The 26,414-nt window shown below is 38.0% G+C and overlaps 4 protein-coding genes across 4 annotated transcripts; 3 read left to right on the top strand and 1 right to left on the bottom strand.

The window, feature by feature from the left end:
- Positions 1-1,576: 1,576 nt before the first annotated feature.
- Positions 1,577-2,920, top strand: LOC114724081 (uncharacterized). The gene has a single exon (XM_028910356.1). The coding sequence runs from the start codon at positions 1,669-1,671 to the stop codon at positions 2,548-2,550; it is 882 nt and encodes a 293-aa protein (XP_028766189.1). The 5' UTR covers positions 1,577-1,668; the 3' UTR covers positions 2,551-2,920.
- Positions 2,921-8,003: 5,083 nt separating this feature from the next.
- On the top strand, positions 8,004-12,832 carry LOC114724058 (transcription factor GTE10-like). The gene is made up of 10 exons (XM_028910325.1): positions 8,004-10,356; positions 10,509-10,539; positions 10,637-10,807; positions 11,307-11,380; positions 11,468-11,536; positions 11,649-11,654; positions 11,727-11,924; positions 12,076-12,129; positions 12,245-12,388; positions 12,464-12,832. The coding sequence occupies exons 1-10, from the start codon at positions 9,169-9,171 to the stop codon at positions 12,725-12,727; spliced, it is 2,199 nt and encodes a 732-aa protein (XP_028766158.1). The 5' UTR covers positions 8,004-9,168; the 3' UTR covers positions 12,728-12,832.
- Positions 12,833-12,858: 26 nt separating this feature from the next.
- On the bottom strand, positions 12,859-16,500 carry LOC114724059 (uncharacterized). The gene is made up of 7 exons (XM_028910326.1): positions 15,895-16,500; positions 15,041-15,199; positions 14,534-14,626; positions 14,305-14,349; positions 13,759-13,896; positions 13,294-13,602; positions 12,859-13,166 (listed from the first exon to the last, which is right to left on the bottom strand). The coding sequence occupies exons 1-7, from the start codon at positions 16,396-16,398 to the stop codon at positions 12,879-12,881; spliced, it is 1,536 nt and encodes a 511-aa protein (XP_028766159.1). The 5' UTR covers positions 16,399-16,500; the 3' UTR covers positions 12,859-12,878.
- An 8,231-nt stretch (positions 16,501-24,731) lies between these two features.
- On the top strand, positions 24,732-26,269 carry LOC114724064 (scarecrow-like protein 21). Its single transcript, XM_028910332.1, has one exon. It carries the CDS (start codon positions 24,747-24,749, stop codon positions 26,199-26,201), a length of 1,455 nt encoding a protein of 484 aa, XP_028766165.1. The 5' UTR covers positions 24,732-24,746; the 3' UTR covers positions 26,202-26,269.
- Positions 26,270-26,414: the final 145 nt, after the last annotated feature.

A 26,414-nucleotide genomic window follows, 5' to 3' on the forward strand; every position in this document is an offset into this window, starting at 1 on the left:
AAAGCGAAGCATGATGTGTTCTCCGCAATATTCTATCCTCATCTTCTTCAAGGGCAGATCGCTTTTCTGTCATAGTAGTATTGTGAAAGAGTAGGGTCCGTTTGGTTCTTTTAGTTTCTTTTGGCCTCAAGGAATAGGAGTTAATATTGCCTTGTCACAGATGGCTGTGTTTGGGGTTGCTTTATTATGGCCGATTCATCTCTTTCAAGGGCTTGCCATGGTTGTTTCTGGTTAAATTTGATCGACCATCGCGAAGCCAGAGAAGAGGGTTAGAAGTTAGAGAGGGGTTATAGTAGGAGGACGAGGTAAATGCAAATTTTGAAGGCAGGCGATCAGTTTACATTTGATTACGCCTAATTAAACAAAAAATCATATTTTTTTAAAACATCCGCAGGATCATAACAAAAAAATTCATTAATATTTTTCCAATAAACATAACCCCTTTGGAGCTAAATTGTTCAAATTGGAAGTCATTTACGTATAAATAATAAATAAAACTAACAATATAATTGTTATCCGTGTAGCTATAAAATATGATTGTTATCTGTGTAGGTATAAAAGCTCATGCTGCGGAACTTTAAAGGTTAGAAAGATGGTTTACTTGTATGATATAAAGTTCAGAAATTTTTTTTGGATAATTTGGTCAATTTTTCCAACAGCGGCAGCATCATGCCAAACATGCAAATTCATCATGATTTGTAGACGATTATATACTATCATTATCCTTTTGATGAACCAAACGGTGGCATTGGAAGTGAGGGTCCACGGAAGCCATACACTATATCCGACGTACAATGGTATAAAGCAAAAAAAAAAAAAAATTTCCCTTGATGAAAAACATAGTGCATATGGAAAAACATAATTATTTATTATTTTTTCATAAAATCAAGTGCGGAACTTCTCATGGAAAGCCTACTATTTAATTGACACTTTAGGGTGAGTGTAATTATTATTATTGATTATCACGGTAGGCTTATAGAATTGGACGACCGGCAAAAAGGGGAAAAAAATGGTGTTGTTGAGGAGGGAGTAGTTCAGTTTCAGTGCAGAGATAGCGAGTGGGCGACGACAAACAAAATCCAGTGTGACGTCATCCAAAAAAATAAAAATAAAAACGGATATGACTGTCGTTATCGGGCCGTCCACTTGGCACATATCGCGGCTCCTAAATACGGAAACCCCAAACTCACATACCTAGCTCCTATTGGCACACCTGTTCACCATCTCCAACCCCACTTTCCCCCAACATATCATTAAAATCTTAACCTCCTCTCAGCCCTACACCTTTGCTCGTAGATCGGAGTCTACGTGCCTCCCTTTTGGCGCCTTCCCTTCGACACTCTTCCTTCTCTCATTGGCTGCTTCGTTGGGCCCAATCACATCCCTCACTGCCCCCCACGTGGGCCCTCCCTCTTCCATCTCCCGCCACGTTACCCCCTCCGTCCAATCTCTTCTCTGCGTTGTTTCAGCTCTTCTCCTCACACCTGTCTTCCCCCGTACGTGTCCTTTTCTCCCTCGCTATAAAAGTAGCCCTTATTTCTCTTCCGTCCCCTGTGCTTGCTGCTAGCAATTTTTTTTTTCTATTCTTATCTTGTCCTTTTTTTCCTCGCATTCGGATTTTGAGCTCTTTGCTGATTGCTTTCTTCGCGTCAGACTTGGACTAAGGTGATGGATGGGAGGGGAGGGTGTTGTATCGCGAGATACGCCACCGGGGCGTACGATATGTCCAAGGTTCAGAGAATAATGCTCAGGTTTCGCCCGATTGCCCCGAAACCAACCGCCGGCAGTACCAACTCCGGCACTTCTTCGTCGGAGAGCAGTGACGCCTTCCACAAAGGCGGGAGGCCGAAGAGAAAGTACGTTAGAGATGGTGGCGCCAACAACGGCAAGCGGTGCAATAAGAGGAGAAAATTATCGCCGGAACAAAACGGCCCGGTTGTTACTCTTCCTCTGCTTCCAGAAATTCCTGATCCTAAGACTCCTCTGGCGATAGATCCAGTAATACGTGCACCGAAGGGTCTCCGGAACAACGGAAACGCTCCGATGTGGTTGAACTTCGAGAACGAGAACATCGCGCCGGGTAAAGTAGATCCTCCGGTGCCGTTTTGGTATCATGAGCAGTCGCTGATGAAGGCTGCGGGATCATGCGTGACGGTTGAATGTGTGACGGAGACGTGGGTGGAGGGGGAAGGGCTAGGAGGTACGGACGACGAGCGAACAGTGAGGCTGGGCAAGGACACGTGTCCGGCGTTTATATCGGACGGTTATGGTAGGGTGACGTGGACGAACGGAGCTTACAGGAGCATGGTGGGGCAGGGCGGTGGCAGTGAACAAGGCGTGCGATTGGTGATGAAGGAGAAGGCGGGGATGGCTGTGAGAAGAGCGGTGGTTGGCTACCCATCGTTCACGTGCAGGGTGAGGGTAGATTACACGTGCGGGAGCAAGACAAGTTCGTTGACGGTGCCTTGTGACGTGTGGAGGATGGACAGCGGCGGGTTTGCATGGAGACTGGACGTCAAAGCTGCTCTGAGCTTGAGCCTGGTTCGGTAATGAGGAGACACGCGGAATATAGAGTTTTATATATATAGATATGGATAACAGCTCCTGACTCCAAACGGATCGTTTCATCTGCGAAATCCGTCCCTCTGAGAGAAGTGTTTTCTTTAATTAACCTGATATCTTAACTCTTTTTATAAGTGTGAATATCTACGAGCCTAGTAGTGTGTATGTGCTTCATCGTTTACGCAAGTATTGGGTTGCTGGGAGAGGTTTCTGCGTCTGACGTGAGTTTGAATTTTCTGAGCGTTTGCTTGCCAGAAGCATGTAATTTTGTGTATCCCACGTAGTAAATGTTTTTGTGGTGTTCTTGATAATATACTCTAGTTTACTGGTTATATATCGCTGATGTTTACCCTTGGAATTAATTAGGGCTGTAGTTGTATATAAATGAAACCCTGTCCAGAGACTACTCATCCGCTTTTCTCCATCTATAGTAATCAGCAGGGCATGGAAAGGGTACTGGATTATATCAGTACCGTTTGGAGATTTGTGACGATAAAGCGAAAGGTTCCGTTTGGATTATTTACAAAGATGAAGGTAAATACCAGAGGATAAAAAACACTTTTTTAAAAGCTATTTTCTCTTGGCCCGAAGTCTATGAGTCAGATCCGTGATATATATAGGTCTGCCATTTTGGTTAAGTGTGAATGAATTACGAAGTGGGGAAAGGCATGTGTACAAAAACTGAGAAGATGAATTATGGGGGGATGGGAGGGGGGAGAAGAACATGTGGGGTGGGGACAGGTAGGTGAGAGGGGATTTGGATTTGAAAGGGAAATGTGAAGGAGGAAGAAGAGCAGAAATTAAAAAAAAAAAAAAATCAGAGTTTAAAATTGGATCGATGTAGCTTTTAAGTGTGATCTGATCGCACCACGTTGCTTCATCTGAGCAAAGCTTTGTATTCAGCGTGCTGTTATTTTGTTTCTCAAATCTTCCGTGACAACATCAAACGTGAGTTACACGTCGCTTTACATATTGGTCCTTTTGAGACATTCGGATCGCAAACTGGTATGCAGAATATATATTAGATCAGTCTGGATTTTGAAAATGAATTATTTATACCTGCTCATGAATACGACTCTAATTAGGTGAGTTTTTTTTTTTTACCAGACTAATTAGGTGAGTTTCTTTGTTGGTGCGGACCGATATTATATCATGTGTGGATATCTATGTCGATTACTTTAGCCTAAAAATATGTTAATGGTATGATGAGCCATCATCCTGCTGTTACTGGCCTGTGTATATTACGAATTTGTACTGTGCATGGAATCTTATATTACTTATGGGTCTTTGAAGCTAAGGATTTTGATTAACATTAACAAAACCCATTTATGAGAAGTTACTTGTCGCTTAAAATTATAAACCCGTATCTGGGGATTGAACTTGTATTTTTTGTTTTGAGTCACGTTGGAAAATCTTACAAATATTATGGGATTTATAAGTTTAATGGTTTTTTTTTTTTAGTTTATAGGTTAGTCTTTTGGAACTGAGCTCTCTTTTTGAATTTATACTTATCATATTGGTGTTTTCATTGAAAGTCCACTAACTGGAAAGGTTGCCTGCGAAGGGCTCTAGTAAAAAGACTAAATGAAGTGCTGTAAAGTGAAATTGCCGGAGATATCAGTTTTTGAGGGAGGTATTCTGTTATGAGTTCTATATTGGAAAACCCCACAACACACGAGGTTTATAAATTCAAGGTGATCTCTCTCCTAATAGGTTAATTTTTTAGGATTGAGTTTTTTTTTGGCTCATGCTCATCACTTTTTTTTTAATGGGTGTGACAAGCAATCGGTATTATTTCCTAATTTCTTAATTGTTAATGCTAATCTTAATTCTAACCATTCATTCTGAGTGCTTTATATTAAACGGGATAATATCCCTTGCTTTTTATGCAGTCTTGAGATGTACGTACATGGATTTCAACAAAACATACGTGTACGGGGATCCTTTGAAGCTGGGGATTCCTGAAGATGAAGTTCATGTTTTCCTCTCACGGTCCATCTACGTAGCTTCTTAAAACTGGTGCTTTTTTGGTCCATCTATTTATTCTCCAAACGGCAAAAGATCTGTGTGTGTGTGAACACAATCAAGCGCTCTTTCTGTGTGTTTATACTCTCATCACTAAAACGGTGGGGAAAAACAGACATTTTCTGCGGACAATATGGTGAGATGATCACTATTTTTCTGCTGACAAATTATTCGCAACTACACAAATAGGTTCAAAGGAATCTCATCTTGTTCGTGGTCCATGTGGCACAGCAAAAGAACCATGGCTATAATGGGTGTTGTTTTCATGCTATCTTTTTTATATTATGAACATTGCAGAATTTTCCTTTGTTTAATCAGTGTGAAATATTGGACTTTAAGACAGCATCTAAATATTGTGCTCATTTTAGCCCCGGATTATCCTATGTTGTATTCCAAAACAACAAATTCACAAACACAAAATAGAGAATTACTTATGTGGAATGCCTTTATCTGCATGTTAATGATATGACCACTGTAGTTTATGAAATATGAAATAAGTATGTGAAGAAAGTTTTGTCTCAACTTAAGTAAAGCATGCTTATAAGGTGCTTAAATAAGCAGGTCCAAATTAGCTGTGTTTTATTGATGGCATTTCTTGTTTATTTGAGAAAAATTATACATAAAAGTTCTAGACCTGAGATATCAAATTCAAACCATAATTGCATCCTTCAAAAATGGATGGAAGACTTGGTTAGTGTTCCATTGTTGGTCTAAGAGGGTGTTTAGATGAAACCAAACTATAGTTTGAAGAATAGTTTCTGAGGAATAGATTCTAGGGAGAATAGATTTTGTGAAGAATAAATTATATGAAAAGTGATTCTGAAAAGTGAGAGTGTTTAGATAGTTGTTACTAGAAGCACTTTTTACATATGCAAATTACTAAAAAGAAACATAAGTTAATACGATAATTATATAAGGGATATATTTTATAATATATTTTGATTTGAAGAAATAAAATTGTTAATAAAATAATTTTTACTAACATAATTAATAATATATAAGATAATATAATTAATAAATAATTAATATGTATATATATTTATAAATTATAAGATTAAATAATGAAGGATCGAGTGCGAAATGAAGAGTGAGGCATCAATTATGGGGATTGTTTTGTCATATGTTGTTGGGCCCGCACCAACCTCTAAAAAATTTTGGGGTTCAAAACCATGGTTTGGAGTAAAACTATGGTTTTGAATCTCAAAACGATGGTTTCGGTAGAAGTGATTTGAAATTGCTTCTGACTATTTGGCTGACTTCTTCCCCAAACCATGGTTTGCGGAGACATCCAAACAGGGCCTATAATGTTTTAGTTTGGTCCAAAATAATTGTTTCGACAAGTTGTTAATTATTTTTCCCCCTACCGTCCCATTCTCCATGAACACTTCATTTTAGTGATCTCTTTTCAGTAACCTGACTTTCATTAAATAGTATCAGTAGTTTAAATCGAGATATTTTGGTAATTTAAAGTGCTATATTAATTTAAGTTTACTATAACTTAGATTGTTTAATTACTTCATAGTCTGTAGGCAAAGATAAACAGTAATTTTTTCACGAACGAAAGATAGTACATTCTATTAAAAATTTGGAATAACACAAATAAAATCGTTCGTGTCAGTTATTGTTCAAATCCCTTAATCTGTCGATTAACCTTTCTGCAGTTCCTAACTTCAGATTCAGAGTTTTTGAATTATGTTCAAGATATGATATGATTCCCATTTCATAGATAATTTACGTAGAAAGAATCAAGTGATACCCATAAATGAGAGAGTAGGTGGTTTGATTCCATGTCTCTGTTGGAGCAGTACCTTTGGGCATATAAAATAATTATGTGCCCATCAAGTTTATATGGTCAAGAAAAGTTGAACTCAATTTAAAATGCAGGATTTTATTCCTGCCCCTTAAAAAAGCTTGGAATATAGGATTTACAATGACCATTTAAAAATAAAAATAAGAATAATTATGTCGTCAAATGGTTGATAAGCCTGCTTACAAAAAAAAAAAAAAGGAGAAAGAAAACTCTGGACCAAACTAAAGAGGTATATGTGGGGGTTAGGTTAGCTGGCTGGGGCTGTCCTAGCTTAACCACAGGTTTCGAGTTCGAGCTGTGGGAATGCAGCACCCTGAGGGGTCAGAGGGCGCTGACCGAAAGGTTCCTTGCAAGCCCTCGATCCGGATTAGTCTGGGGATGTTGTCACGGCTGAAAGACGCCTATTTCCCTGAGATACCGGAGGAGAAATCCAAAAAAAAAAAAGAGGTATATGTGGGGGAATGTTGGTTTTCTAGTCTTTTAAAACAAAAGTCACAGGGCATGCGACGAGTCCAATCTTATAGCTAACGAATAATCAGTTCATATAATTAATAGTTTGTGTTTTATTTTTATTTATAAGTCACCTGTGTGTTTGCAGATATCCTTCACTGTATGTTTTTTTTTTTTTGGGTTGGTTAAACGGTGGTTGTCCATGTGTGATGTGATCGGCTCGTCAAAAGTCTATGGACTTGGGCTGGGCTGTAAAGGCCCAACAATAGACAACGCATTTTTTGGGCCATTCGCTCCCACGGCGCTTTAGAAAGATACGAGCCCGTACTACGAAGCTTCGGCTGGCACATTGAAATGGGTCATTTTGTTATCCAATTTGATTATATGGATAATTAAAATGCCATTATAAATTATATTAAAATTTCATATTTTTCAAACGCCTCAATCCCTCCCAATATAAACAACATCAATTTTTCCTATTTTTTTATATATTTAAACATACATTTTTCTGAAAAAAATTTTAAATTTTTATTTTTATTTGAATTACACTCATATGAGAAAAAATGAATTAAGTTAGTGCGCGAATATGATTCCTTTTTATGATACAAGCGCAAATATGATTTCTTCAGAACTAATAACAATTCGGCCATTTTGTAAATTAAGTACTACTTTTGACTATTAATATAAGAGTTCGTTTGATTTTTATTTTAACTTTAAATATAAAATCTTAATATATTTTGTCTTTTATATTTATTTTTTAAGTAATCATTATAATAATAATTCTAGTTATTAGTAAGAATATTTTTTAAAAAATAATACCTATTTATTATAAATAACTAAGTTAACTAGTTTTTTAAATTTATTTAAATTAGTTAATTAATTTTTATATTAAAAACATAAAGTAGCAGCTATTATAATCCACACAGAGCGCACAGCACGTTTTCCCGCAAGCCAGCGTGGCTTATCGTTAAGTTTAAATTTGCGCCGTCAGATTAACCGTGGTCGAAAAAGAACAGCTGAGATTTTCCCGACGGCGGCCCGCCGTGAGGCAACGGGCCTTTATAAATGGGGAAAGGGGCGACGCATGTAACTCAGCTACCTCTCGTCTTTGAAGATTTCCCTCTCTATTTCTCTAGGTATGGGAGTATGAGTATGAAGACTTGAGGTAAGAGAGGGTTCTCTAGGGTTAACAAGGACGGCCTTGGAGTCTGCAAGAGATTCCGGTGTTGAATTGGGTCTTGCTGAAGGTTTCGCTCTTTATAATTGTATCAATTCTCATTTTTTTCTTGGCGTGGCGTCGATCAATTTGGTTCATTCCCTCTTCATCTAAGGTTACCATTTCTTCTTCGATTAACTTCTATCGTATATCTTGCGAGTTCCATTTTCGTTGTCCATATACCTGCGCACTCTCTTTTTTCATGGACACTTCAGTCTTGAGCCTCCCACTCCTGAGTTTATGATCATGGCTTCTATGGTTGAGAGGAAACAGCGAGGTGGCATTCTTTCGAACTGTGGTGAATGTCGGGTGGAGGAATAACGTTTTGCGCACTGGACTAGCTAACCTATAAAGCCTAATCTGTCCTTGTTCACAATTTTCCAAATTGTTGATCATGAAAAGAAATTTGAGAGTGTTGTCGTCCAAAAATGCACATAAGATTGCTAATCATGAAGATTTAACATTTTGGGATTAGTAGACAGATGATAGAAACACGCAACAGGCATAATTACTGCCTTATATTGTTTGAGGAACATCTTGTCGATACGGAAGAAACAAGGCTAGAGAATAGCGAGAGAGTTATCCCCATCATGCAGTTTCGTCTTATTTAGTGCTCCTCCATCCTTTTTTATATGGCAAAATCACCTACTGTACATGAATCAAGAAAACTAATGTCTTTACCCAAGAACGGTTGATCTAGTTATAAGGATTTGGCCCATGTCATAAGGTGGTGGGTTAAATCGCTTAGTAATGTGAGCAATAGGTGACTTTTAACTTTTTTTGATAAAAAAGAGAACATGGTTTTAAGATTACCTCATCTTTCCACAGATATCCTTCAATTGATATTCTCTTCCCTCTCACGCACTCCCTCTCAATTAAACGAAGCCACCATTTTCAGGGGCAGTTTTGGCAAAAAAACATATTAATTACTGCCAAGATTTTACAAAAACATGTTATAAATAAGAATACCAAAGCTTTCTAAAAGTCGCCTTGTAATATTGCTAATATGTTGCTTATCGGAACTTAATTTTATGGCACCAGAGTGCACCTATAGAATTTGCTGGAAAAAAGGACTTGAAGAAGTCCTCTCCCACCCACCAAGTTGATGGCGAAATCCAAGAAACGCTCCAAAAGTCACACTAGCGGTCTTCTTCCCAACTTTCGCACGGGAAGGACTGATTCAAAGCTTGCAGTGTCTAAAAATTCTCGCACCCTGAAGAGCCTCAGCTTGAATACTGAAGATTATGACGATTTTCGTGTTCCATTGGAAGTTTTGTCATTATCGAAAATGTCACGTATTGAAAGGAAGAACTTGAAGCTGAGGTTGAAAATGGAACTCGAACAAGTTAGGAAATTTCTGAAGAAAGTTGCCCCTGTGAACTCAGATCTCCCTGCATTGTCTGCGTCTAGTGCCATAAGGAGCTGCAATGGGCAGGAGAGGTCTGAATCGGAAAATCAGCATAGATTACTTGAAGTATCAGCTACACAAGCTAAGAAAAGGGCCTCATTAGGACATAATGGTCCTAAAAACAAAAGAAGGATAGAAACTATGAAAATTGCAGCACAAGTGACATCCTCAAATGCTATGTTGATGAAGCAGTGTCAAGCTTTACTAGACTGTTTGATGTCACGTCAATATGCTTGGGTTTTTAACACTCCAGTTGACATTGTAGAGCTGGAAATTCCTGATTATTTTACTGTCATCAAGCATCCGATGGATTTAGGTACTGTGAAGAGTAGAATAACTTCAAGCCAATATTCAAGTCCGATGGACTTTGCTGCTGACGTGCGGTTAACTTTCTCAAATGCAATGAGTTACAACCCTCCTGGCAATGACGTACATATCATGGCAAAAACACTTAGCAAGTATTTTGAAATGAGATGGAAAGCTATTGAAGAGAAGATCCCTGTGGCTAATATGGCACTTAAGTCTTCAAAACCTACTACTGGTGTAGGAACTGAAATTTCAGACCGACCTCCTCCCTTAAAGAAGAAGAAAATTAGATCCGATGACACTGATGTCATGCCAGAGCCTGTTAAAAGAATCATGACTGATGACGAGAAGCATAAATTGAGCTTGGAGTTGGAAGCACTGCTTGGAGAGTTGCCTACTTCCATTGCCAATTTCTTAAAAGAACACAGCTACCGTGCAGATGAAACGAATGATGATGAAATTGAGATTGACATTGATGCTCTCAGTGAGGAGACCTTAGTCCAACTGCGGAAGCTTCTGGACAGCTATATGCTGGAGAAGCAGAAAGTCCACGAAAAAGCTGAGCCTTGTAAAGTGAAGGTCTCTCTCCCTGTTCATCTTCATGCGCCATATTTCATTATATGCAGATATGTTTTCTTGATCTGACGTTTATGGGGCTTGCCTACAATCTATAGATGGTACATCGTTGATAGTTACTTATTCCTTTTCTGGTTTTGGTTGATTTCATGCAGCTTCTAAATGAATCATTACCACTGTGTATAGGTATTATTCTAGCCCTTTTCTTTGCTTTTTCGGAACCCTACTGGCCAAAATCTCAACAATGACAAGAGCCAAGACATTTTGTTTTCTATTTGCGCAGGCAATGAGCCTGTTGAGGAGGATGTGGACATTATTGGCGGGTGTGCTGTTCCTGTTGTTAGTTATCCTGCCCTGGCAATTGAGAAAGATGGCGCCACTGCCAACACAAATAGATGTAGTAATAGTGATAGTTCAAGCAGCTCGAGTAGCGAATGTGGTTCTTCATCCAATGGTTTGTTTTACACTTTTGCTTCATATTTCTGATGTGTTTTCTAGTCTCAGGGCATGGTTTTGGTTTTCTAATGGTTGGCAGCATGTACACACTGAATTTGCTCTTCTTCCTCTTCTTCTTTTTTAAAATAATTTTTCAATATTTTGTAAATATATCGTGGTCTGTTTTTGCATACATGTTGTTCTACAACAATTTCAAGTGATTCTTATAAATCATTCTGTAACGTGGAATATATGAAGGCAATTTATTTAACAACATTCTCAACAGTCTTTTGTCTTGCTCTGCCATAATAGCTAGTGTTGTCTCTCATCTGTTGCCATGTCTGCTTTGGGTTCCCCTTGACTATGTTGAATTCTGGTGTATTTTTTAGAGTATCCTGAAGGAACACTACATTCTATTTATTGCGTATTTTTATAAGAATCCTGAAATCACGTTATAAACAGAGTTTGCACCAAATCCTTTTACACTTGTTGACTTTGCTGTATTTGTGACTTCACAGGTTCAGATATGAGTAGTTCGTCTGGAACTGAGTCAGATGCTGCCGAAGTTTCAAAAACTCCTAGTGAGCTAAAGGTAATCATGCCAATATCAGGATTTACGGTGTTGGCAGAATTTTCTTTTGTCATGATCACCATCTTTTATGACAATTCTGTATTTTAGGAAAATGTAGCTTCTGTTCTGACTCTAGATCCAGGCAAAGGAATCATGGTGTTTCAGAAACAAGGAAGGGTGAGTGTACTGTAAGCATCAGTTTGCATTACGGTTTCTTTATAATAGGTTGGTTCACAAAGTCTTGGTCATCCACTGTTATCTTCAAGCTCACTTCACGTTTCCTGTACAGATTCAATGAATATGATCGACCAAGCTGAGCAGAGTTCCCATTGCAAGGCAGTTACTGTTGGTGCGGAAGGCTGTCTAGAGGGTAAGCTTGAGAAATGAAGGAGTCTGTCTGCTGTTAATTTTGGGGCATGATCTCACCTTTCATGCTGTAACATTATTTATAGGGGAGAGTGCTTCTGAGAGGCAAGTCCCCCCAGAAAAGCTCTCCCGTGCCGCTTTACTAAGGAGCCGCTTTGCTGACACCATACTTAAAGCCAAAGAAACGGCCTTGGAAAAGGTTTGTTACAGAAAAATTTAATGTCTCTTTCTCTCACTGCCACCGCGCCACTATTGTTCTTTTGCTATGATTATTATAAAAAATGCTAGCATTGGCGACATATCGGAAGTTCTTGATTTGAAAATCTTTTGAATTGGTCGCATGATTAAAGCAGGACCCTCACAAACCTATAATAGGGAGAGAACAACTTGAAAGGCGGAGAACAGGTGTGTTTATTATTTTGAGTCTCGGAGTACTTCTTGCATGATTCAATACACTATCTGCTATTGTTTGTGTGGTTTTTCATTTTAAGCTTCCTCTGATTTATAATTGTGTCATACGAGAAAGCCCAACTAGAGGCAAAGGCAAAGGCAAAGGCAAAGGCTGCAGAAGAGGCTCAAAGAAAAGCTGAAGCAGAAGCTGCTGCTGCGGCCAAAAGGAGAAGGGAACAAGAGAGAGAAGCGGCTCGTCAAGCCTTGAAACATGTAATCTTGATCGGAAAATAGATGTTACGATACATATTGAACTTTCTTTTTACTTCATTGTGTTGCTCTCTGCAGATGGAGAAGACTGTGGATATCAATGAAAACTCTCAACTTTTGAAAGACCTGGAGATGCTGGGAATTGTAAATAATGAACATCTGCCAAGTTTCCCTGAGAAGGCAAGGCCAGACCATCTTTTAAACGGGTTAAGCAGTTTCAAACTAAAGGTGGGGAGTGACCCATTAGGACAGCTAGGATTGTGCATGAAATTTGATGACGACGAGGATGAGAATGATGAACTATCACAATCAACGAATGGTGCCGAAGGAGAAATTGATTGATATAAGGAAGTAGAGCTAATAATGCGATGCTCATGTTCGTGCTACGCTTTCATGTAAACAGCGACATATTTTGATTAATCAGACTATTTGAACCTGTACATAAAATCCTAGAAAGCGGAGAAAGGGTAGGGAGAACAGAACACAAACATGACTAAAATAATTTTGGGGCACACAACATCAGACTTCCTGAATCAATTCTATGTTGTTGCCTCCATCTTTCAATCAGAAAATCTTCATCGCTTTTAGATTTGGTGTACTCGTAGACATCATAGCTCAACTCTTTTTTTGGTTCAGTTGAGAATGCTTGGCTTAAAAAGCCGAGAGATTCTCCAAATTCAAGACTTAAATCTTTCCCCAGGTACACTGGAAGGCCACCAGGGCTCCAACTTCCCCGACTGCTGATAGAGTTATTGCTTTTATTTCGCGCTTTAGTGATTTCCTGACGCATGAAATTCAATCATTCAAGTCAAATGAAAGAACGCTACAGGAAATAATCATCAACAAACTTTGGCATATTGAACGTTTTTTCGACGACTAAAACAGAAGAATGATAATTGAATGATAACCTGAGAGGAACTAGCAGTTGTTGGAGTTGTTGATACTCTCATCTTATTACGGCTTGCAGGAGAAGCTTCATTACTCGTCTCCCACTGCAACCATGGCAACACAACCCCATCCGTTTCAACGTTTCTGAGCATTTGTGGACCATTAAATGCTTCTCGACTTCGCAGTCCTCCAATGGATGAGCTTGTGTCGCTTCTTTCTCCATCAAGCGAGGAAATATCTGTGTCTTCAACGTTTGAAATAAAATCCTCAATATATCTTTCGGCCTCCTCAGTCAGGCGCTTAGACATTCCCCTTCTGTCGCTACTTCTCTGTGAAATAAATAGCATTGTTAAAAATACTCAACCGCATAATTTATCAGCTCTTCACTCATCAAGAAAGACGCCAATATGTTAAGTCCCAATTGCAAGGAATTCAGTGTACCACAAGATTCTAAATCTTGTAATTCACAAAAAAATAAAATGCACCTTCCTGGCACTTGATGGTTTTTGCATGGCTATACTCTTTGAATGAGGACACAATTCTTTAAAGACTTCAGAAAGTTCTCTGTGCCGCTGCTCCTCTAATGCTATTTCAGTCAACAACGCTTGTTTACGCTTATCTGACTGTCAATTTCCAAAGAAAAGGCCGAAATGTCATAACTTTACTCGTCAAACAATTGATGAAGTATTTCTTCTTCTTCCTCTTTTTTTAAATATCGTTATAAAATTAACAATACTGCCTCCTGTCCGCAATATACGTGATTTGCTTAGTTGGTTTTATTGTTACATCATGAGGATTTAAGTTCTTGACCTCTACTTGTACTTCGCCCACATCTTCACCGGCGTTAATTTCAAATGGCATGATTTGCTTCATTTGGTAAAAAAAGGGACGAAAAAACATTGAGAATATCTGAAAGAAGTTGCCTCAGAGGGCAAAAAGGCAATAGCTGAAGAACATCTTTTTGACGACAAGCGTTTTTCACCACTCAGAATTTTATCCCACGTCTGAGCAAATTAAATTTAGACTGTTACCTTTTCCGGGTTAATTTCACAGCTCCTTCTTTTTGAAGTAACGTCCTGAATAATAGCAGAGTTGTTTCAGAGAAAGCAATTAGCAGCAGTTAAAGTAGAATTACTTGCAGATAAAGCGGCAATTCCACAAGTAACTCTATTTTCACTAAGGAATAGGGAGGATGCACCAAATTCTAAACATGCATGTCATCGAACATGAAAGCTAACAAGATTTAACATTTCACAAGACCTGTTTATTTGCCATCCTGATTTCATCTGCAGCATGCCTTAATTCTTTCCGCATTGCTATGTGCGATCCGCTGTCCATGACAGGACCATCTGCCTTCCGATTTAAAGGATAAAGAATATTAGAAGCAATCAAGAGATTCACCAGAAGTAGCATTGCGCTCTTTAGACTTTCATAAACCCTTTTTCGAGCATAAGCTGCTTGAATTTTCTCAAGTCCATTTTTATTGAAGCAAGCTCCTGTCCATTGGTCGTCAGTAAAAATCGAAGAGTGACTTTGCCCCGCCGTAAATATTTTCTTAAATTCAACAAGAATATATATATATATTACGAAAACAACTTAATATGTCGTTGAAATGTCAATGTTGTCTTGTATCATCTGAGTGTTTCAACTGGTGAATCATGATCACGAGCGAAGTGCCTTGATGGAAAATTACAGCTGTTGGCATTCTTAGCAATAAAGTAACCGATATAAATCTTAGGAAGAAACCCAAAAATTAATCGTACTTACAGGGTTGCCACTGTATGATCTCAAATCCTTCTGGCTTAGGGACTTTCTCAGCACTGGTTTTTGACTTGGATTAACTGGGTTGCGCAGCAGCTTGTTCCCAATATCACTATTTCTGGCATCCACGTGACTCTTAGCACTGTGAAAATGGTCCACATCACTCTGTGTAATGCATACGTAAATAACTCAATTTATTTATAGAATATGGTTAAGAGAGACTCGCCAAGCATAGTTAACCAGAAAATGATAAATCATGCTTCTGTAATGAAGAACTAGGGCTGAATTTTTTTAAGATTAATTTTGTTTGTTTAATGACAGGCTTAGCCAGAAATTTGGCGTTAAAAGTAGGCAGAGTTACATCGCGACACCTGGGTTCAGGGTTTGTAAATAATTCAGACACTGAAAGTAATATTTTGCTATATTTTGTGATTTTCATTTGAAAGAATCGTCTTCACCCTTTTCGGGAGGATTTCATGTGTCTGGTAAAAAAAGAAGAGGAGGAGGAAGATTTCATGTGTGTATTTCCTGCTAGGCAAAGAATTACTCGCAGTCTCAGCTGCCGAAGTGGTATACTCTAGGCAAACAACTAAGTCGTTCCATATTGAGTCAAAACTATACAGTTTGGAAAATTTTCATTTGCACATCGAAATTTGACGCATCTTCTTTATTGGAACAGGATGAACGTCAGACATTCAGGGTACTAAGTAATTACACATCAAGGACCATTAAGTAATTGTTCTCAAGGAACTTTGTTTTCCCACAGAGCTGGACTAGGGTCGCTTTGTGATGTTAAACATTATCCAAAATACGTGCTCAAGGAAAAAAGATACAGCAGCATCAAAGGAACGGTTTCTTACCTCAGAATCACTGATCTGGTACGGCGCCACCGAAACTGATCTCCTCCTTCTCGGATTAGCGTCCGACACTGGCCTTCTCCCGCCAATATTATCACCAGCTTTGGCACTTCCATCATTAGCTACCCCCGTTCTCCTGCTCGAGATGGACCTCCCTCGCCTCTTCGATGCAGGTATCTCACTAGCAGGACTAGCCTCATTGCGTCTCGAAGTTGAGCGACCTCGATCACCAGATTCGAAGAATGCGATGGCAAGATCATCGAGACTTATCTCAGGAAACCCAGAGCCAGTGTCAGTCTTGACAAACCTACCTCTAGGTGCGGGGAACTCGTCAAGGATATTGCAGGTGTCCTGAGCGGGAATCCGACGGGAAAAACGGCTGAGACTCCGAGAACGACGGTGAGACGAGGAGTTGCGACGGGAAGAGGTGGAGTCGTCAGTAGACGAGGCCGACGAAGCCGGTATGGGCGTTCTCTTGGTGGTAGATTTGAAAGCAGCAGTCGCCATTGCAGTGAAATAAATAAGAAAATTGTAAGAAAGGAGATTGAAATGCAGATAGAGAATGTCAAGGTCTCAGGTACTTCAATTAAAATACAACATTCGCAATAGTCTCACAAGCTCCAAGGTGATGCTATGCAATTTGTAAGTAAAGAAATGGTTTGGAGTTTGAACTTTGGAGGGAGAGGGAAATGGGCGGAGAGGCCGAAGATGTCAAGGTTTAAAATTTGGAGCGATTAAGAAGTCGACTGGTTTTGTCAATTCTACTAGTCATGAGGATCCGCTCACACGGATTGATCTAGAGACATATGTGGCGCTCTTATTAGCTCGGCCTTTCAAAATTGGGCTTCGTAAGCCCAACTTGATTATGGGTCGCATTGGGACTCATTTTATTCAGCTGCTCCCAACAAGGCCCAAACAACACCTCCTGGTTTCAACGTTTGGGCATTATTTGTAATTCCTTAATTTATACATTGTACCAAAAACATTCCTTAATTTATTTTTTTAATGAAAAAAACTTCTCAGTAATTTCTCAATCTGTCATTACCGAAAGAAAAATAGATACCCATCCCCATCATTGAGGTGCCGTATCTTTATTAAGTTCCAGTTGACACATTAAGAGACCCATTACGTAAAATGTAAATACTCAGTTAAATGATAAATCATTAAGCAGGATCGCCTGTGTGTGCGTGTAAAGGCTATTCAGTATCACGTGCGTGTAATATAGTATTTATAAATTATAATACTCACCCTTTTTGGAAAATTATCCTCTCTTGCTATATAGATAATAATATGATATGCCTTATGCTGATTTAGAAACCAAAATATCCACGACAATAGCCCTCGAGCCCTTTACGCTTTATTATTTCACACATTATAGCGTGTGAAAATCTTGTACCATTAAAAATCAGTAAATCAACCAGGAGTCAATTGTCTAGCTAATGCCTTTACTTCTTTTACTGAATAATTTGGGGAATCACAAGTATTTATTTCAATATATGTATAAATAATGAGAAAATTGAAAGTCACTTGCACATGAGCCTTTGAAAAAAGAGTTGTAGAAAAGGAAAGAGAGAAAGTGACAACACAAATATTGTGAAAAACTAGTAGCACTATCACTGAATGAGTTTTTCTTTCAAAAAATAAAAATAAAAGAGTAGGCAGTAATGCCTAAGATTACATAATTAGGATTAAACTCGCAACTTCTCATTTATAAGAGAGCTTACACGCCACTAGGTTATAAGGCTGAATTAGCCTTTGAATCTGTGATGGGAACATATATATAGATATATATAGCAATAGGCAAGGAGCAGTGTAGTGACCAAACATCTTTACGTATGATCTCCAAACTTGGGCGGGTCAGACGCCCCGAATGGATTGTGGATCCCTAGACCGACCCGTGGATGAAGAATATTAAGCTCAATAAACGCAAGACATAATCTTTAAGATCCTAGTTTGAAGGTCATATATACGTATTGGGGGAGGATGGAGTGAGAAGCAAAGATGATAACTAAAGGACATGGAATAGGGACAGAGATGGGGTCAACCAAGTTCTGCATTGAAGAGTGAAGCCAATCTAATGACCTTGTTCTTAGAATGCCCAACATCCCATTTTCTACAACTTATGGCCCTTCATGCTCAGAATTATGGCTTCATGTCCTCTTCCTCCACTACCCTGTCTCTTTCGACCCCTACAAATTATCCCCTGTCAATCCATTTCGCCCTATATTTTTAGCATGCTTATGACAGCTAGTTCAACAGTCACGCAAAGAAGGATTCTGTAGAAAATAGAAAACGTAGCAGTTCATCAACTGTTAAGTGCAATAAAAAAACGGAACCAAGCACAAGAATGTAAGTCAGCAACAATAACAATGAATAAATTTCACCGTCCAGCATTAAATAAAAGCGAATGAATCGATGCTCTTTCTATTGACTTACAAGGGTTCAGATAGCACGTGATGAATGTATGTCAGAGACGAGAAAGACAAGGAAGAAGGTCACGTGGAGTGTAGCTGATATATATATATATATATATCAGAAGTCAGAGGAAATAGTGTATGATCTTTTACGACAAGGAACAGAGAATTACGACAAGGAACAGAGAAGTTCAAGGGAGAAGTAAGGTTCATGAACTTAAGATTATGATCAGAAACCGAAGAAAACGATTGGGCCCTTAGAAAATGAGTCAGTATAGAAGAAGACAAAAGCTAGGCACATGCTCACATGGCTGTGCACATGAACAAACAGCTCCAATTCACCCATAGAATGGACAATAAATCCTGCAAAACCGTCCATGGCAGCATATTGTACATCATTTATACATACGATATTTTCAATGTGGTACTCCTATATACCACTATTTCATTCCAGATTAAGTTAATTTGCTTTGTTTTTACTTCAGTAGTTAACATGTTGAAATATTAACTTCCCCCCTTCTCACAATCACAACAAGTGATTAAAAATACTGATACTTTGATTAAATCCCTGTGAATTGTTTATGTAAAAGACTTGCATTTGAAGCTGTTTCAGTGTTCCCCTTCAGTTATTATTTGTGGATCATTCTTCTCAGAGGACAAGTTGGAGTTGTTCAAGACTTCAACGTGTGTGTGTGTGTAGATGGATTTCCCAAATATAGAACCAAACCATAAATGCAATATTGACATATCAGTATCCGTAAGAGACATATAAACATAGATATGGTAATTACTTACAGATTTGGACGTGTCAATTGTCATCACTGTTATCATATACGGTTGTATGCATAATTGTATGAGATGAATTTTACCCTAGCCTCATCATCAACGCAACCTTTTCATAGAGATATCATGATGCCAACTTACATGTCAAGTCAAATTTTAAAAAGAACATGTCATGTTAATATCTTTTTCCTATCAATAACAACGTATCCATAAAATCGGTGCATAATTAGCAAGTTGTGAACAGTAACTTGTTTTAAACAAATATATATATGACAGTTGTATAAATATACGTATTATATTAAATAATATATATTATACTTTTATGGGTCGTGAATAATACAGTTCACCTCAAATTTGGTGTAAATTACAAGTTCACAGTATAATTTTAATTAAAAAAGTTTTGGGTATTGGGATATGCGGCCAACCCTATTAAGATAGCAGCCGTTCTAGCTAATTAGTTTTTTTTTAATAGAAATAAAAGAGGCATAAATGGTGGGCATTATTGGACCAATGAAGTCTACATAAAGAAGAGGTGCATGTGGAATTGTTTCCCATGCAATAGTTTTTTTTGTGAGTGTGTGTCCTCAAATTTCCAGTTCTGCCTCAGTAAGTTTGACAAGGAGATAGCTGAGAAGAAATCAAAAATGGTGTCAAAAGTGGAAGAAGGAATGAAGAGAAACAGAGAGCAGCAGCACCAACATCAACAGCAGAAACATATAGTAATGCAGTGCAACAAAGGAAAAGCTGGCAAGTTCAAGAGGAGCAGTACATATCTTGAAGAAGATGGTGCTTCTTCAGCCATTCTCTTCCTTGCTTGCATTGCCTGTGTTCCTCGCTTCCATGGACAGCTACCTGCCTAGCCGCCATCAATATATTAAACCTATTAATTCCTTATATAACTGTTTCTCCTTCTCCTTCTTCAGTTGTCATCTACTGATGCCTTCTTACCCTTCTGGCTACTCCGTGGAAACAGAACACATAGAAAGATATATGTGCCTTGTAATGACTGGATTTTCTTCTGTCTCTGCCTTCGTGATGTCTCTCTAGTCAGTAACCCATTTCGGGTTAGTACTAAATAGCCTAAACCTTGTTCAATCCTCTCCTTGTAATTCTTCTGTGCAAGTGTATTATATCCATATTAATGAATGTGTGGTGATTCTTATTAGTCGTCTCAAAATATTGATTTAGCTTTCTCTGTATCCTTCACTGGCAGCACAATTGAAATACACCAGCCCCATATAGCCATGGTACCTCTAACTTCATATTGCTGGACGAATTAAACTTTAGATATAGGTATTGTAATAACTTCATTTTGCTTACTATAAATTAAAAAAGGGTAACTGATGAAGTATATATTTTATTCAACCGCCACAGATGATTATTCATGCAGTTCTGTAATATATATTATTGATGAACACGTGAAAGGCACAGTCACACGCAGCACCAATTCATCTTTTAGTTTTGATTTGGATGGTGAACAGTGGATAATCTCTTTCCCGTTTTTCTTTTTTCCCACATGAAAGAATGGAAATGCAGCTAAACAAGTCATTTCACAGCCAACATCATAGTTAAAGTTGAAAAGATAATTCCGATTTTAGCAACATTTGCCACCCTTCTCTGTTCCCCCCCCCCCGGGGGGGGGGATTTTCTTCCGTACCAAATCCTCCCTCACAAAATCCTGCTTGGCTCCCTCTTCCTCTCTTGAGACAATAACAACGTACCCCCTTCTTCCACCATGCATTCATGTCCTGTACTTGTTGAATATTACACTCCAAAATTTTCAGTGCCTGTGGATATTAGAGGATGCTCTATCAGAAGAAGAAGAAGAAGAAGAAGAAGAAGAAAGGAATAGAAAGGTTGAGAGATGGTGGAAAAAGGAGGATGGTCGATGGCCTGTGGTTAGTGGTTACTTTAATTTGGGAAATATAATCCTTGTTTTTTGGATGGGTAAGTGAGATTTGAAAAATAAGAAGCCAAGTGGTGACCCACCACACAAGTGATAAGGCAAACCAGAGTGAGAGTAACCTTACATATCGATTGAAGGCGGTGTCTGAACTCTGGAAGAAGAGAAAAAGCATTGAAACCAATGATCAAATGAAGATAAGAACATAAAACAAAATCGAAATGGAATATAATTTTTTTAATAAAAAAAAATGCAGAGCCGCGAGTCGGTCTTGAATGATTAAGTCACGTCAACGTTGCAGTAGAGAAGGCAAGATAATGATCCAAAAAATGAAGTCGAACAGAGAAAGGAATATAATGAAATGCATAAAAACGGAGGACAGGGGAGGGGAGGGGGCCAGGCTCCACGTGTTGGAAAATCAAGTTTGTTACATAGCCGGAAACAAATGCCGTGTAAAGCGGCAGGGCCCCTCCCAACGATGTGCTATTTCCACTCCAAGTCGCACACACTGGCTCCACCATCTTTCCGCAAAGAATGGCTCAACTAACACAACCATGGCTCTCACTATTTTGCACACTTCCACTACATAAAATTGAAACTCATCTCTGTCTTACTTCTGTTTGGGAATTTTGAAAGAAAAGAAAAAGAAGAATAAGCATTTTTACGTAATTTTATATGACTATCTAATTAGGTTAGGTTAGAACATTGTCGAGTCAAATTAAAGATAGCTTTTTTAAAGATTAAAAAGTTGTGTTTTAAAACTAGTATTTATTTGTGTACTTGCAGACAGTCCTTCATATATTTATTTTATAGAGGATAAAATTGTTCAAAATAAATTATTGCAGACACCCACTGATCTTGCTCTGTTTTAGTTTGGTGCTTCTAATAATCATGATCAAGAATACATGTTAGAGTGATGAGATCATGATCACCACAGAATGTCATTATATTTTATTTAAACTGTTTTTATCTCATTGTCATCATCTCCATTCTTTAATTTGTTATGTATAATAATTTATTTACTTGTTAGAAAGAGAAACATAATAAATAAAATATAAATTTTCTATAAATTATCATCGTCAAATGAAAATCAGTATCCAAACACTAAGAAAACAAAACACCTATAAAGACTTAGGACTTATTTGGATTAACTTATAAGTAGCTTTTCAAACGTGATTTACAGAATACAAAGTAAGTATGTGAAAAGAGTTTTGTCTCGATTTATGTGAACTTGCTTAAAAGTCTGTTTTGAAAGGAGTTCCAAACAAATCCTTAAAATGGGTGTGCATCTACTCCCTGTGTTTTGAGAAATTAGTCTATATTATTGGTAGAAGAAGTTCCTCATAATTCTTAAAAGATAAAATCCATGTCATGAGTTTTTTTTTTTGGGGTTGCCAACATGTCATGAGTTTGATTAAAACATGCGAATTAAGAATTAAAAAAAAAAAGAAGATAACATTCTCGCATGAAAACACCAATATAGGTCTAAACTGCGGGCCAAAACGCTGAATGCTCCGATTCTAAATTCTACTTGCTAGGAACGCTGCAAAATTTTCAGAAACGACACAGTAACAATGCTGATTAAGAAAAAGATGAGAAACTACTAGAATTATTTGAAACCATATTTAAAATTAGATCGATGTTGCTTATAAACTTCCATCGGCAACATTAATTACCGTAATTATACCTCCATAGTATATTTAGCTATGTAAAGGTTATCAAAACTATGCTCTGTGGGGACAGCTTTGCATCGGGCAAACTCTTAATTAATTAAGATCCAACTTTATATGATCAATGAATATTTATTCTCCTCGTCCTTATGACCTGGGAGGTCAGAAATCAGAATGTTGGGAGACATCGAACAATAATTTTTGCCTAGTGTTAAAGGAAAAAGAGGTACAAGAATTCGGGGAATTAGATAGTTCTAATAACTAATAAGCTTGGCGCATTAAGAGTTAATATAATAATAGTTGGGTTAATTAATTTGTAAGTCCTTATAGTTTCAACCAATTTTGAATTAAGTCCCTATAGTTTTTTTTCTTTTTATAAAATCCTTATACTTTCAGCTGTTTTTAATTAGGTCCTTGTATTTATTTTTCTTTTTATCAAATCCTTATAATTTCACTAAATTTTAATCAGGTCCATGTAGTTTTAATTTTCATTTATTAATTAAATATAAACTTAATTAAATAGATTAATACTGAAATATAAAATATTGATAATGAAATTAAATTACTAATTATATAATAAAAATAAGTAATATAATTAATTAGTTTAGGAAATTTTTTTAGAACAATTAATATTTTCTTGCTGGCAAAAAATAAAATTACTATAATAATTCATTATTTTTAGAATATTATTGTTTATAAACTAATATTAAATAATATATACTATTTTATGGTAATAGAATAGTAATATTAGAATTTATAAAATAAAGAATAAAAAATTCAGGGACTTAATTAAAAATAAAGTAAAATTATAAGGACTTGATAAAAAGAAAAATAAATATAAGGACCTAATTAGAAACAGGTAAAGGTATAAGGACCTGATAAAAAGAAAAAAAACCTATAAGGACCTAATTCAAAATTAGTTAAAATTATAAGGACTTACAGATTAATTATCCCATAATAGTTATATAGTTAATGTTTCTTAACGTATGGCAACCATATCAGCATTGTTTATTAACCACTCATACAGGCCGGCAATTCGCATAATTGTGCCGGGGATACTTGGTCTCAATCTTATGGTTCTTTGTCTTCGCAAAACTTGACAGATTAGATTCCCTTAAAATCTATTCTCACCTGTAGAAACCGATCTATTCATCTAAGCGAAGCCTCTATTTTTTCGGTTTTTTTCCCCTATTGCTGTTGGTTTTTCACCTTCGATCATCTCATGAACTGAAGGTGAAAAACTGGTGGAGAAAGAAGGTTGATAATCAGATTTTGCATGCATCACACAGCAGTCTTCCAACATTTTTAACATAGAACATATGAACGAACTTCCTAATGAGATTTCTCAGAACAAAATTTGAATTTTGGTAATTAATTCATTTTATTTCATATGCGGTTATATCACCGGTTTCAAAGTTCACATAACAACTTTTCTTGACCGGAAAAAGCTAGAAACAGTGTTTAATTCGGAGGAACTACTGTACAGCGTATAGTGTGTGTATATATAGACCCAATTGGATTCATGTGTCAGATGCACCGCTTGCTTCTGTTGTTTCCATGGTTTGCTTTGCGACTGATCTCCCGTTTGATTCTCTCAAATATGTGTCTATCCGAATTGATTGTTGGTTATACATGATCTTGTTGACCTGATCGAGATGATCTCTGCATTTAGATACGTGAAAAGAAGGATCGATCAGAAACGAAAAGCGCTTTTAATTTCAAAATCATTTTCCAAAACTCGAGGAGAGCGATGCTGGTACATTCATCTTGCATCATTTCCCTATGACAATGATCACCTTAACAATATTAACCTCCACGTCTTACCAGTCTGTCTTCTTGTAACGCTTGTAAGACGAAAATAAACCTTGAAAATGTCGACATAAGAAAAATAGCATATATATTAAAATGGCTCGGTAGAACGGCCTTTGAGAACGTTGCTGAGAATCCTTTGAAAAGCAGAAGAGAGAAGAAAGGTTAAAGAGATTTTTGATAAATATGTATCCTCCTCTTTATAGAGTCGTCAAGAATGAGAATATTGGTGATGATGAAAATTCAGTACTTGGCCTCAGCCTTCGACTCGCAGAAATGGGTTGTTGTGCTTATCCTCGTTCTACTCGGATCCTTCCTCGTTCTGATGACGATGAAACCAAGAGAGACATAAAGATGATTAAGAGAACCATAAGCATGTCCGATGTGCTTGGAAATTTCACCAGTCATACGAGCAGTGGAAATGGCGATCATCAATATGGCTGTCTTACACGTGGCAGCAATATGAATAGCCTGCCAAAGCTTCAGTTCAGAGATCACATATGGACTTATACTCAGAGATACCTTGCAGCTGAAGCTTTTGAAGAGGCAGCACAGGAGATGATCGATTCTGATCAAGCCGAGGAAGATGGATGTGCTGACGGAATGAGACTTGTTCAACTTCTAATTGCTTGCGCGGAAGCTGTGGCTTGCCGTGACAAATCGCATGCTTCTAATTTATTATCTGAGCTTAAAGCCAATGCTTTAGTGTTCGGTTCTTCTTTCCAAAGGGTTGCTTCTTGTTTCGTCCAAGGCCTGGCGGATCGTCTTGCCTGGATTCAACCTATTGGGGCTGTGGGATCTATAGTGCCTATAATGAACATTATGGATACAGCTTCTGAAGAAATGAAAGAAGCTTATAAATTAGTGTATGAGATTTGCCCGCATATTCAGTTTGGTCACTTTGTAGCTAACTCCACAATATCGGAAGCCTTTGAGGGTCAGAGTTTTCTTCATGTGGTGGACTTAGGGATGAGCCTTGGTCTCCCCCACGGGCACCAATGGCGAGGACTGATCCAGGATCTTGCTAACCGCGCCGGGAACCCTGTTCGCCGGCTTCGAATTACTGGCGTTGGACTTTGTATTGAGAGACTCCAGAACATAGGTGAAGAACTCGAGGCTTATGCAAAAAACTTGGGGATCAATCTGGAATTCTCAGCAGTGCAAAAAAACTTGGAAAATTTGCGTCCTGATGATATACAAGTCCATGAGGGTGAAGTTCTAGTTATAAACAGCATTCTTCAGTTGCATAGTGTGGTGAAAGAAACTCGTGGATCTTTGAACTCAGTGCTTCAGATGATCCATAAGCTCTCACCAAAAGTGTTTGTTATGGTCGAGCAGGATTCAAGCCACAATGGACCCTTCTTTCTCGGGAGATTCATGGAATCGCTGCATTATTACTCTGCAATATTTGACTCGCTTGATGCTATGTTGCCCAAGTATGACACAAAGAGGGCCAAAATAGAACAGTTTTATTTCGCAGAGGAGATAAAGAACATAGTGAGCTATGAGGGAGCAGCGAGGGTGGAGAGGCACGAGAGACTGGACCAGTGGCGGCGGAGGATGAGCCGGGCCGGGTTTCAGGCGGCACCGATCAAGACGGTGGCTCAGGCCAAGCAGTGGCTTCACAAGAAAGAGGTCAGCGATGGATATACCGTTGTGGAAGAGAAAGGATGCTTGGTGCTTGGATGGAAATCAAAGCCAATTGTTGCTGCTTCTTGCTGGAAATGCTAAATACTTAAATCTTTACCGCTTGCTTTGGTGTTTGGAATCAGTATCAATCAATAAAACAGTTTCCACGGGGCCGTGAATAATCTGTGTCACAGTAGGAATGCCCAAATTCAGTGGTGTCACTGCAAATTTGGAATGAGAATAATAAATAGTTTCAATGTTTGGTTGTTCCACATATATAGATCGCGAACAGATGAAATACTAAATTATTAAGAG

This window comes from Neltuma alba, unplaced genomic scaffold (genome assembly GCF_004799145.2).
Source record: "Neltuma alba isolate B1F8T4 unplaced genomic scaffold, ASM479914v2 tig00012167_pilon, whole genome shotgun sequence".
Classification (NCBI taxonomy): domain Eukaryota; kingdom Viridiplantae; phylum Streptophyta; class Magnoliopsida; order Fabales; family Fabaceae; genus Neltuma; species Neltuma alba.

Excerpts from the sequence above, each read along its gene's own strand:
- LOC114724058 (XM_028910325.1), top strand. The coding sequence starts at position 9,169 with ATGGCGAAATCCAAGAAACGCTCCAAAAGTCACACTAGCGGTCTTCTT. Across the intron at positions 10,357-10,508 it reads CTGAGCCTTGTAAAGTGAAG|CTTCTAAATGAATCATTACC; the intron begins GTCTCTCTCCCT and ends GATTTCATGCAG. Across the intron at positions 11,381-11,467 it reads AAACTCCTAGTGAGCTAAAG|GAAAATGTAGCTTCTGTTCT; the intron begins GTAATCATGCCA and ends TCTGTATTTTAG.
- LOC114724064 (XM_028910332.1), top strand. The coding sequence starts at position 24,747 with ATGGGTTGTTGTGCTTATCCTCGTTCTACTCGGATCCTTCCTCGTTCT.
- LOC114724081 (XM_028910356.1), top strand. The coding sequence starts at position 1,669 with ATGGATGGGAGGGGAGGGTGTTGTATCGCGAGATACGCCACCGGGGCG.
- LOC114724059 (XM_028910326.1), bottom strand. The coding sequence starts at position 16,398 with ATGGCGACTGCTGCTTTCAAATCTACCACCAAGAGAACGCCCATACCG. Across the intron at positions 14,627-15,040 it reads GATCATACAGTGGCAACCCT|GCAGATGGTCCTGTCATGGA; the intron begins GTAAGTACGATT and ends TTAAATCGGAAG. Across the intron at positions 13,167-13,293 it reads CAACTGCTAGTTCCTCTCAG|GAAATCACTAAAGCGCGAAA; the intron begins GTTATCATTCAA and ends TTCATGCGTCAG.